Source organism: Apus apus, chromosome 2 (genome assembly GCF_020740795.1).
Source record: "Apus apus isolate bApuApu2 chromosome 2, bApuApu2.pri.cur, whole genome shotgun sequence".
In the NCBI taxonomy this organism is placed as follows: Eukaryota; Metazoa; Chordata; class Aves; order Apodiformes; family Apodidae; genus Apus; species Apus apus.
Genome location: NC_067283.1, coordinates 43675685 through 43686584, shown reverse-complemented (window position 1 = coordinate 43686584; position 10900 = coordinate 43675685). Strand labels below are relative to the sequence as shown.

The window sequence follows — 10900 nt, the reverse complement described above, 5'->3', positions numbered from 1 at the left end:
CAGTGGGCAGAGCCCCAGAGACCATGTCTCAGCATATGTTGGGACATCCTCCCAGCAGGGATCCAAGTTATGGGGTCAGTGTGCAGCAGGGTGGGAGCTACTGAGTGTGTCTGGAGTAAGGTCTGAAGATAAAAACCTCTTAGGAACTGGGAAGAGTTCACATCCAGCCAGGAATTCAGTCTGGGTTGGTCTATCTCTACCACGAACACTAAAGGCATGGTGCAAACATAGCCTTTCCCACCTGTCCATGTCCAGCAATCCCAAGTCACAGTGCACATCCTATCCCCCACTTCTGCTCCCTGATTTCCTTTAGGACTTATTCAGCTCCGTAGATCCCAAGTTGCAAGAGGATGTGGTTGCATGAGAAGTGGGAGGCAGTGCTTTACCTCAGCTCGGGGCTTGTCTGGGTGGTGGGGATACAGAGGAGCTTCCAGCAGGTGCCCCAGGTATTTTCAGGTTGCTGTCGAGTGTCGAGTTTGCACCTTACAGGCCCTTAGCAGGGTTTGCTGTCAGGTCTCCCCTCCCATGTCTGGGGTTCACAGTGAGCAGATGCAGCAGAGCTGGCTGCTTTTGGGGGGAGTGCAGCAGACCACCACCTGTGGAGGGTGGAAAGGGGGGGTGGGGTGGGAATTCAGCCTGTTTTTTCATCATAATAAAATAATAATATTTCCTTCTTCTGGTTTTAGATGCTCTAATTTTGCATGGCACAGCTGCTCCAGCCAGCAAATGCTGGTGTTGGGAAGGAGGATCAGGAGCCATGCGATGACAGTAGGAGGCAGGGAATTGTGCAAAACCCTGTTTCACCTCCATGTGATGGTGGCTTTTGCAGAAGCTTTAGACCACTCATCCCTTTCCTGAAGTGCCAGTGAAAAGTGTGACAGGGATGTCTCTCTCTGTGGAAAATCTTAACAGTGTCACAGATTATTTTGCTGAGGAACAAGTTGAAAACAACTGGAGCAAAGCAGTAGGCTGGATGGAAAAGGTCTACTAAAGAAGACCAGGTTGCTGGTCTTATGGAGCATCTTATGGATGCTCTTCCTATTTTTGCCCCCTTTTTTTTTTCTTTTCACTCCCTGAGTTTTTAAAAGAAAAATCTTTGACCATGAGGAGTTCATCATCTCTAAGGTAATCTGTACATCACCACTGCAGACATGGCAATGTGCCCAAAGCCAACCCAGTTAAGCTTATCATGAACCCCCCATCTGTGCTGCCTGGGGTGAGGGGTATGTAGGTCCAGGGGTGCCCCAGCTGCAGCCCCCGTCGGCCCCCTGGGGCCCCTGTTGACACTCTCACTTTCTCTTCTCACAGGCCCAGCGACCATGGCGGAGGATGGGGCTGAAGCCCCCCGCCCCAGCGGCCCTCGGGGTGCTGCTGGCCCTGGCCCTGCTGGCCCTGGCCCACCTGCCCCCATTGCCAGAGCGGTCCCCACCCCTGCCGCCAGCATCAGCCCCTCCAGAACACTGTCAGGAGGTGGCTCCCCCCCTGCCCTGGGGACTAGCTCGTGGCAAAAAGTCCCCCCTGCCCCCAGCTCAGTTGCAGTGGGGCCAGCCCCCCGGCCGGAGCAGGAGGTGGCAACGGGGGGCAGCAGGGACTGCTCCCCCATGGCTCTCTGATGACGACCTCCAGAAGATGCAGCTGCTGGCCAGGGGGCAGGTGATCTCCAAAACCCGCGTCCCGGCCCATGGGCAAGTCCTCCGAGTGGGGCTGCGGGCCCTGGGGGATGCCGAGGGGGAAGCTTCCCCAGCCAGCCGGGAGGAGGGCTGCCAGGATGGGCGCTGTGGGCTCATCAAGCGCCCCAGGGACCTCTACGAGGTGCTGGCCTTCCACCTGGACAGGGTGCTGGGGCTGAACCGCAGCCTGCCCGCCGTGGCCCGGCGCTTCACCAGCCACCTCCTGCCATACAGCTACACCAATGGCTCCCCACGACCCGTCATCTGGTGGGCACCTGACCTTCAGCACCTGGAGGATGCCAACAACGACCAGAACTCCTGTGCCCTGGGGTGGCTGCAGTACCAGGAGATGCTGCAGTCCCATGGACTGAGGCCAGTGGCCAGGGACACTCCTTGCTCCAGCATCCTGCCTGGCGAGTGGAGCCGTCTGGCCCTCTTTGACTTTCTCCTCCAGGTAGGTTTGGGGTTACTGTTGCACCAGCTGTGCCACCTGGGTCCCCCTGTGCTGGCTGTGTCTGACCACGGTCTCCTTCTCCACTGGGTTGTGCAGGCTGCAGTTTCCTGGGATGTATTTGTACTCATTAGCTAATGGGGAGCAGCAGAGCTTTGTACAGAAGCGGTTTGGCCAGAGCATGCTCTGTGCTTGGGACTCATGGGGAAAACGCAGGCAGGGTTTGGATGGGGTGAGCCTGCTCCCACATGGATGTGCTTTATCCCATCTCTGTGGCTCCACTTCACTCAGATGCTGGCAGTGGCTTGGGATGGGGCATCCCCAGACACAAGCAACGTGTTCTTTTTCAACCCCACCAGATCCAACTATGGGGATGTGCTGCTGGTCCTGGAAATCAGGAGCTGTGCCCCTTCATATGGTGCTGCTTTCCTCCTCCTTGGGATTAATAGGGCTCAATCTTCTGTCTGGTAAATCATATGGCAGCATCTCAGGGAGTGATCCTTTCTTAGAGGGCAGCTGTGAGGAAGCAAAATGGTTTTGGTGGGAAAAAGCCAATGTAGGCACCTTGGGGCTGGAGCTTTAGTTATCAGACAAGGGGAAAGTAGCTGAAAGGACAAGTATGAAAGAGAGAGAGAAAGAGAGAGAGAGAGAAAGAGAGAGAGAGAGAAAGAAAGGGAGGGAGGGAGGGAGGGAGGGAGGAAGGAAGGAAGGAAGGAAGGAAGGAAGGAAGGAAGGAAGGAAGGAAGGAAGGAAGGAAGGAAGGAAGGAAGGAAGGAAGGAAGGAAGGAAGGAAGGAAGGAAGGAAGGAAGGAAGGAAGGAAGGAAGGAAGGAAGGAAGGAAGGAAGGAAGGAAGGAAGGAGTAAAAGGGAGAAAGGGAGAAAATTAAAATATGTGTTCTCATTATTCTCTTTTTTTTTTTTTGGCAAAGCCTGACCACTGATCTTTATAACCTCAGACTGTGGCTGGCAGAGGTGGAGCAGTCCTGGCTGTGCTCAGGAATATTTTAGCTGAAACAGCCAGAGAAATGAGAAGATTAACCAGCCCCTTCCCTTCCCCAGGCAAAATGCCATTGAGTGCAATGGAAAGGCTGAGTCTCCAGGAGAAGAATGTAGTTTTAAGGAGACTTTCCCATGGAGGGCCAAAGCACTGCAATGATAAATCCAAAGGCAATTCACAGGTTTTCCTCAAAAAATGCAATGGGATCCTCCCATGCAGAAAAGTCACATAAAGGTAAAGAGGCACCAAGTCAGCAGGATGTTGTAGGAGGGAAATAGCATCCTTCAGAAATTGCCTTAGCTTCTCACAGCCGTTGCTGCGGAAGGAGAAGCTGCAGATGTGACCCCTGCTGTACCCTGGCATTGAAACCTTGGTTTTTGTCTTCAATAATTTGGTTGTTTATATATTGGTTTCTCTTGGTGTTTGCCATAAGGGAACACACCTCCCTGGAGCAAAGTGCTGGTGGAAAGGGGCAGCTGTTGATGGCTTTATCCTGTGCTTTAAAAAGGTAAAAAAATATATAAACTCTGAAGCCCTGCAGCTGCATCCCTATCCTGTGGCACCCCATTCCCAGCTGGGAGGAGTGCAAGGAAGTTTCCCCTAGGGAAAGTCATCCCAGGCTGGAAATGAGTAATGGCTGGTTGGACCCAAGGGGGTGCTCTGGCATGGCCAGGCTTCCCATGGGATAAAAGAGGTGCCGAAGGGGAGCTTCTCACAGGGTTTGAGCTTGGATGGGAGACAGTGTGGCTCATGTATTTGAGTTCCAGCAGTGAAATCTAATGTCCTGTTCATCAGAGCCACTTAGGCTGTGGGGAGGAGAAATTAATATAAACAGCCAGGGTGGGTCAGGGGAGGGAGGGCTCTTCAACACATCAGCGGTGCTCTCAGTGTCTCCACAACCAGCTGGTCCATCTTCCATGGCTCCACTTAGACACCAGGTCCAGCCTTCATCTTGCACTTCTGTGGGTCCAGCACTGATTCACCTTGGTTTCACAGGTGCTCATGGGCAGGTGAATGGAGGCCTGAGCACATTTGATGCCTCTGTGAGTCATCTCAGGTTATCTTCACCTTTTGTGCAGCCTAGAAAACAATGTAGCAGGAGAGAGAGGAACTGGCGTGCTGAGCTTTTGAGTAGATAGACCAAGGAGATGTGTGGAGGAAATCTGATGTTTTCTTTCATTTCAATGTGTTTTGTGTCAAAAGACACTCAAGCTCTTAACTGGTGTATCTTCCAATGGAGAAATGCTGAGCCAAGTGCTTCTTTAAACCTCAGGAAACAGAGGGATTCTGTGAGGGTCTCTGGTGTGGGACTAATCTTGCTTCTTGAAGAATTATGAATATAATGGCTATGGAAATCAAACTTCGTGTTTCCTGCAACATCTTCTGCAGTGCTTGATTAATGTTTGGGTTCAGATTGAGCTCTCTGTCAAAGCACAGCCTGTAATTGATAAGTTTTGCTAATTATCAGGGTGAAGGAATAAGCAGCCACTGTGAGCCACTTGATTTCCATCTAGGCAGCACCTGTAGGTCTTCCTGGGCTCACTTGAGACCCTCCTGGCAGCTCCAGGAGCTGTTCTGCACCCTGAGCCCTGGCTCTCAGGTCAGCACCAGCAACCCTGAGCAAGCCAGTGAGTCAAATGCCTTTGCACTCCAACTGGAAAATGGTTTTATTATATATATATTTAAAGGAGATTTTAAAAAATAAATAATTTTATATATATATATGTATGAGAGAATATTTTTTCTGTAATGTTACAAACAGACCTCCAGTGCTGGAGGCAGTGAGGCAGCCCCCCTGCCCAGCCATGAGAGCATGCAGCCATGGGGAGGGTTGTTGACAGACAGCAAGTTCCGGTCTGCCCTGCAGACCATCACAAAGGATGCACTGGCTCCTTCTGACGAAGATGAGGAAGCTTTGTGAATACCAAGGAGAGTTACTGAAGCTGGGTCTGTCAGAAATTAATTTATTTTAAAAGTCCCTTATCTCTTTGAGGGTGCGGGTGAAACACTGGAGGCTGCTAAGGAGCTTCAGGGTGTCTGCAGGGTTTTGTGGTGGGAAGGAGGGTGGGACTTGGCAGCCACGACAATGTGAAGCCTGAGCAGTGCTTGCAAATAATTAAATACAAATGTAGTTAAAACAAGTCACCATGGCCTAACTTAAATGTCAGGCATGCTCTGGATAACACACAGATCATTTTTTCCCTTATAGATCCTTTTTCATTCATCTTCTTTCCACTGACAGCTGCTCGGGTTGCCAGTAGGGATAGATGAAAAGGTTTATATGAGCCAGAAGCCAGATGAAACTGTTGTCCAGTGCACCAAGACTCAGTCTGATGAAAAAAAAAAAAATCTCTTTTTGAGGTTTCAGAGCCCAGGCTTCCTTGGGTTTTTCTACATTCATCACTGTGTATGTCTTCCCTTGACTTCAGCTGAAAGTATGACCCATTTGCTCCATGCAAATACAGAGTGTGGAAGAACCAGAGCTGAGCTCCATCAGGAAAGCCTGTCACTGTCACCTTTGTTGGTCTCTTCCCCAAGCCAGGGAGGCTTTGCAAGTCAGCTCAGCTTCTGAATGCTTCCCTGCTGGTGTCTCACTCGCTGTTGTGTGCAGCTGTTCCATTTCATGTCTATTGAGGATCCTTGAATTTTTTTTCCTCTGAGAGAGGAAAGTTCACAACTGGAACACCTTTCCCAGGTGCCTGTTCCTGCTAAGGTCCCCAAATGCCTCCTGCAGGTTCATGACCGCCTGGATCGCTACTGCTGTGGGTTTCAGCCTGATCCCTCTGAGCCCTGCGTGGAGGAGATGCTCCATGAGAAGTGCCGAAACCCGGCGGAGCTGGTCTTGGTCCACATCCTGGTATGTCCTCACACTCCCCAGGGGCTGCTCTGGGTTAAGATGAAGGTTAATCACCTTGCAGGTGATGTTGCAGCAAGGGGGATGTAGGTCCTATGGTGTTGTGGGGCCTGTGTGGTGGGAGGTGCATCTTTGAGGGACCTGGGCTTTGGCAGCTACCGGCTCCCAGAAGCTCTCAGGATTATTCGATGCACTAAAAAACTAGCCTAAACACCCAAATGGGTGAGTCCCCACAGTAAGTGGACTTCTCCTTCCCATCCTGCTGCCAGGTGCGGAAGAGCATGCCGTCCCGCCTGGTGTTCATCGACAACGCAGGCAGGCCACAGCACCCTGAGGAGAAGCTCAACTTCAGGCTCCTGCAAGGCATAGACAGGTAGGAAGGGTGATGCGCACCATCCTGGGCGCATGTCCAGGGTGAAGGCTGAGCCTGCACACAAGTGATGGACAGCAGGCCTACGTGCATGCCTTTCTGCCACTCCTGGCCTCCCCGGCCAAGCACCTCTGGGAAGTGGGGCCACTTCCAACCCAGGATGGGGTGGGTGGGTAGGCTTACGAACCCATCACATGTTCCCCTGCCCTGAAACTGGCTCTTCATCATGCTCTGGTGGCTGATGACAGTCTCCCAAGTCTATTTTCCCTTCTATAACTGGCAGCTGCACAAAAATAACAAATAATTAGGTATTTCAGCATTTCTTGCCTCATTGCCCATTAGGCATTTGGCATGCTATCAGCCCCTGGATTTAGAGCTCGTTTGGATCCATTTCTGGTGGAGCTGTCCCACACACTCGCCATGGGCAGAGATTTAAGCAGAAGGCTCCTCATCCTGTGTTCCTCTGGGTGGTCACACATTTCTTCTGGAAACATCAGGGTGGCTTTTGCAGGGGTGCCTTGCTGCCCCCGGGTAACCCCTTCCCTTCTTCTCTCTCCTGCTACCCTGCTGCAGCTTCCCGGACGCAGCAGTGGCCACGCTGCGGTCAGGCAGGTTGCAGAGCCTTCTGCTGGAGTCCCTACGCCTGGATCAGGAGCTGTGGGAGAGCCAGGGTGGTGCTGAGGGCCTGAGGCCCCTTCTTCGGACCATTGACAGGCGGGCACGAGTCCTGCTGCAGTACATCCAGGAGCACAACCTGACCGAGTTCAGGGACTCGCTGAGCTGAGCCGACCTCCGGCCAGGCATGGTGCCTCCCTGGCAAACTCCAGTGATGATGGATGGACGGACCTCACACCCTCAGCCTGGGTGATGCAAGACTGCGTGCAGGTGCTTACCTCTCCAAACGGTGTGTATGTGTGTCCCTGCCTTGCAGGGTGCACTGGAAAAGGAGACAGGATGGCAGGGAGTAGGGAAGCAGAGGAGGAGATGTCTCCTGACACAACCCACAACTGCTTGAGAAAGCCGTGAAGCAACGTTTATCAAGACACGGTCTCAGGGTGGATTATCCAAGGGGGAATACCCATGAGAGTTTTTTAGTGCCTTCATACTTCCAGTAACTTTGAAAACCAGAGTCTTGGACTACTGAACAGCTTATGGGGACCCTGGGAAGGGTTAATGAAGCGGTGAGAGGCACTGTTCAAGGCTGAGGGAAATCACTGGCAGCCTTTTCATGGTTTGCACTGGGCTCTTTGATGATGCCTTGGCTGTTTCCAAAACATTACAAGCAGAGAGGCTGGAGCAGCCAGGGGGACGGCAGAGGAGAACTTTCTAAGTGGATTAAGCAGGGACAAGTCACCTGAGTCAAGCTGTGCTCAGTCTTACCCCCACAGAGGAGGTGAGGTGTGCCTGGCAGTGGATGTAAACCACTGCCCAAAGCCAGGCTCAGGCAGGACCTGGATCACAGGCATTACCCAGCAGCAGCTGCCATCACAGAGCCCACGGTGCTGTCCCCATGGGTGGTGCACTGTGCCTGTGCTGCTGCCAAGGTGCTTTTTGATTGGGGGATTTGAAGGGAATTTGAATGTGGGATTTCAATCTCCCGCTCACTCTTTCTCTTCACTGTCAGGGGATTAAAAGTCATACCTGCCATGAGCTCTGCCACTTGTGAGAAAGCATGCCTGCCTGCTCTCTGCAGCAGGGCTGTGCAAAACTCTTCCCAAGGCTTGCAGAAGAAATCTTGTAACAAAAATGCCAAGCTATTTCAGCAGAAGGCAACTGAGTGCAAAATGCTTTCTGAGCATGCTGGCACCTCCAGCAGAGTCCTTCTCAACCCTCTCACCTCTGCATGCTCTGGCCCCGCAGCATTCCAGCCAGGCAAGTCCTCAGGTGCCAGAGCAGAGGGAAAACCCAAAAGCAAAAAATGAACAGGAGGAAAAAAGGTACAGGGATGGGCTCCGCCAGAGCCTCTCTCACTCTTCCTGGTGTGTTTCCCATCTTGGACACGCTGTCATTTCTTGCTTGCCAAGAGCAGCCAGCTCTCAGCTTGCAGGCCAATGGTTTGCCACCAGAAGAAGGCTTTTTAAAGGAGCCTCAGGGAGCAGCCCTCCATTTCTCCAGCATTACAGTGGGAGCACTCATGGTTGGGGCACCCCAAATGACTTGTGCATTTGGAAAGTCTCGGTGAGACCAGTGTGGGCACCTGTGCTGCTGTCCTGTTGCCCTAGCTTTGGAGAACATAGTCACCCATGCAGTGGGAGAGGCAGAAAAGGTGGACATTTGTGCCTTCCCTTCTCCAGCCATCTCAGCACCATGTCAACTATAAGGCCTGCAAGGGGATATTTTAACACCCACACTGCTCAGCACAGGCAATTACCTTTTTTTCCTCTTTTCTTTTGCTCAAGAGAAGATGAAGTGAGGTGTGGGTGACATGAACCAACAAGCACTACTGCTCTCAGAAAGTGTCAGCACTCAACATCAAGGACACATCAGCATCTAGAGTGCAGGCAGCATCTTCCTGGAGTCTTGCCCTCCAGTCAGCCCAGGAAAGCTGTTCCTCCATCACCCTTTCCACCCAATGAGTTATCACCCAGTTTGCCATGCCATGGGGTGGATGACTGTTGGGGAAGCCCCACTAAAGCCCAAATTATGGGGTTTAAATACTGGGAGGTGAGCTTAGCCTGTAAGGTTGGAGAACAAAATAACTCATCCTGTGAAGAGCTGTGCCCAAGCACAGTCTTATATGAATAGAGGAGACTAAATACAACAATAATTCAATCCAGAAAATATGCTGTGAAAAGCTGTGTGGTAACAAGAACATTAGTTAGGATGTGTGGCATCAGTCGTAGTTTTGTTTTTCTCATTAAAATGAGAAATGTCATTAAAAGTGAGGTTTCATCTCATGTAAGCCAAGCTCTCAGCAAGAGGAAGGTGGGGCACTGCACAGTGGCCAAAGCTGTTGACATGGCTGTGCTGGAACAGCAGCTTTTGCCTTGCCTCTGTTTGCATCTCTGTCCTCTGGTTCCATCTGCTTGACCTTAACATTGCACAAGGTAGTGGGGAATTTTCTAGGGCTTTTTGGATTTCCTCAGTTCTAACGTGAGTTTGCTGGCTAAACACGTGTGGAACATCTGTAAGCACTCAATGCATGTGAATAAAAATTGGTTTTGAATTAACAAGGAGCCTTGTATGGATAAATGAGAGAGAAGCAAAAGCCATGATCTTGCTGACATTGATATTAATCTCCTCTAATTAGTCATTTTTTCCATGGGCTTGTCTACATAGCCAGCACAGTGCACAGGCTCTGAACTGTGATTACAGCCCTATGGGCCACTCTGGCCCTGTCAGCCTTTTACCACTTAGTATCAGGTTCGGTTTGCTCCAGCTATGAATGTGTCATATTTCCTACGATAAACTTATTTTTATGGTTTTATAATATAGTTATAAAAACTCACTCAGGGCCATGCTTGACAAACAAGATCTCCTCTCAGGAGTGATCCTGTTTTAACCAAATTTCACCAGGCATCATCGTGGATCCTGGTGGGGTGGAGTAACAAAAAAAAGGCCACGGTACATGCTGGCTACAGAGCTGGAGCAGGAATGCTTTGGCTTTAAGAAGGCAGCAGCAGCTAAGCCAGGAAAAAAGACAGCAAAGAAAGAAATTAAGGCATCTTCCCTGGGCCTGCAAGAGCTGAAGTGAAGGTGGTTCCCAAAGGGTGCAATTAAGCACAACTCCCATCCTAACAAGGATGCTCTTGCTAGTATCACTGGTGACAGGATAACAGGACAGAGGAGAGCAGCATCAAGGAGCCAAGACCACTGGGAAAGTGAAGCCTTCTGTATGCAAGTGCCCCCAGGGGCCCAGCAACATGGACACGAGGCACCACTTGATCCACACGTCACCCAAAAAGACCCAGGGCGAAAGAACAGTGCAGCTGTTCTCTGCTTTGTTCTTCCCTTTGACACTTCAAGAGCTGCTGGAAAAGCCCAGAAGGTTTTCCCTGAGACATCAGGCAGTGCCCCCTCCAGGGCTCCCTGCAGGAGGGCATCCCTGCAGCAGCCCAGTGCACACCCTTGGCACAGTGGGAAAGTGCTGCTCACTGCCAGCGCTCAGGGAGTAAGCTGAGAGCACGGGCACACACAGGAAGCTCCTGGGGCTGCCTGGGGAGGAAGCTGTTTCTTTTCACGTGACTGAAGTGGGATGATTGCATTTCACAGACCTGTGGCTACACCCCCCCATTCAGCTGGCAGAAAATGGGGCTGGGGGAAGGAAGGCAGGGGCCAAATTGTCCCCAACGTGCGGAACACGTGCACACACGTGCGTGTGTATTCCCCCCCGTGTGCACGCACACACCCCTGTGCATGCTCACACCTGCACACGCACAGGGACATCCACGTGTGTGTGTGCACATGCATGCACATTCCCCCACGCAGGCGTGCACACAGATGCACGTGCATCCCTGCCATGCACACAGCCACCCACCCAGACCCCTTGCAGGCACACTACTCCTGGTCAGCCTGTTCTTAACCCCACAAAGCTGGTGACCCCCTGACCACTCCACAG

The 10900-nt window shown here is 51.7% G+C and overlaps 1 protein-coding gene across 1 annotated transcript; it reads left to right on the top strand.

Moving 5' to 3' along the window:
• The first annotated feature begins 762 nt into the window (after positions 1–762).
• On the top strand, positions 763–8227 carry GASK1A (golgi associated kinase 1A). The gene is made up of 5 exons (XM_051610231.1): positions 763–768; positions 1309–2124; positions 5853–5975; positions 6242–6345; positions 6916–8227. The coding sequence occupies exons 1-5, from the start codon at positions 763–765 to the stop codon at positions 7124–7126; spliced, it is 1260 nt and encodes a 419-aa protein (XP_051466191.1). The 3' UTR covers positions 7127–8227.
• The last annotated feature ends 2673 nt before the right edge of the window (positions 8228–10900 follow it).

Excerpts from the sequence above, each read along its gene's own strand:
- GASK1A (XM_051610231.1), top strand. Across the intron at positions 5,976-6,241 it reads TGGTCTTGGTCCACATCCTG|GTGCGGAAGAGCATGCCGTC; the intron begins GTATGTCCTCAC and ends TCCTGCTGCCAG. Across the intron at positions 6,346-6,915 it reads CTCCTGCAAGGCATAGACAG|CTTCCCGGACGCAGCAGTGG; the intron begins GTAGGAAGGGTG and ends ACCCTGCTGCAG.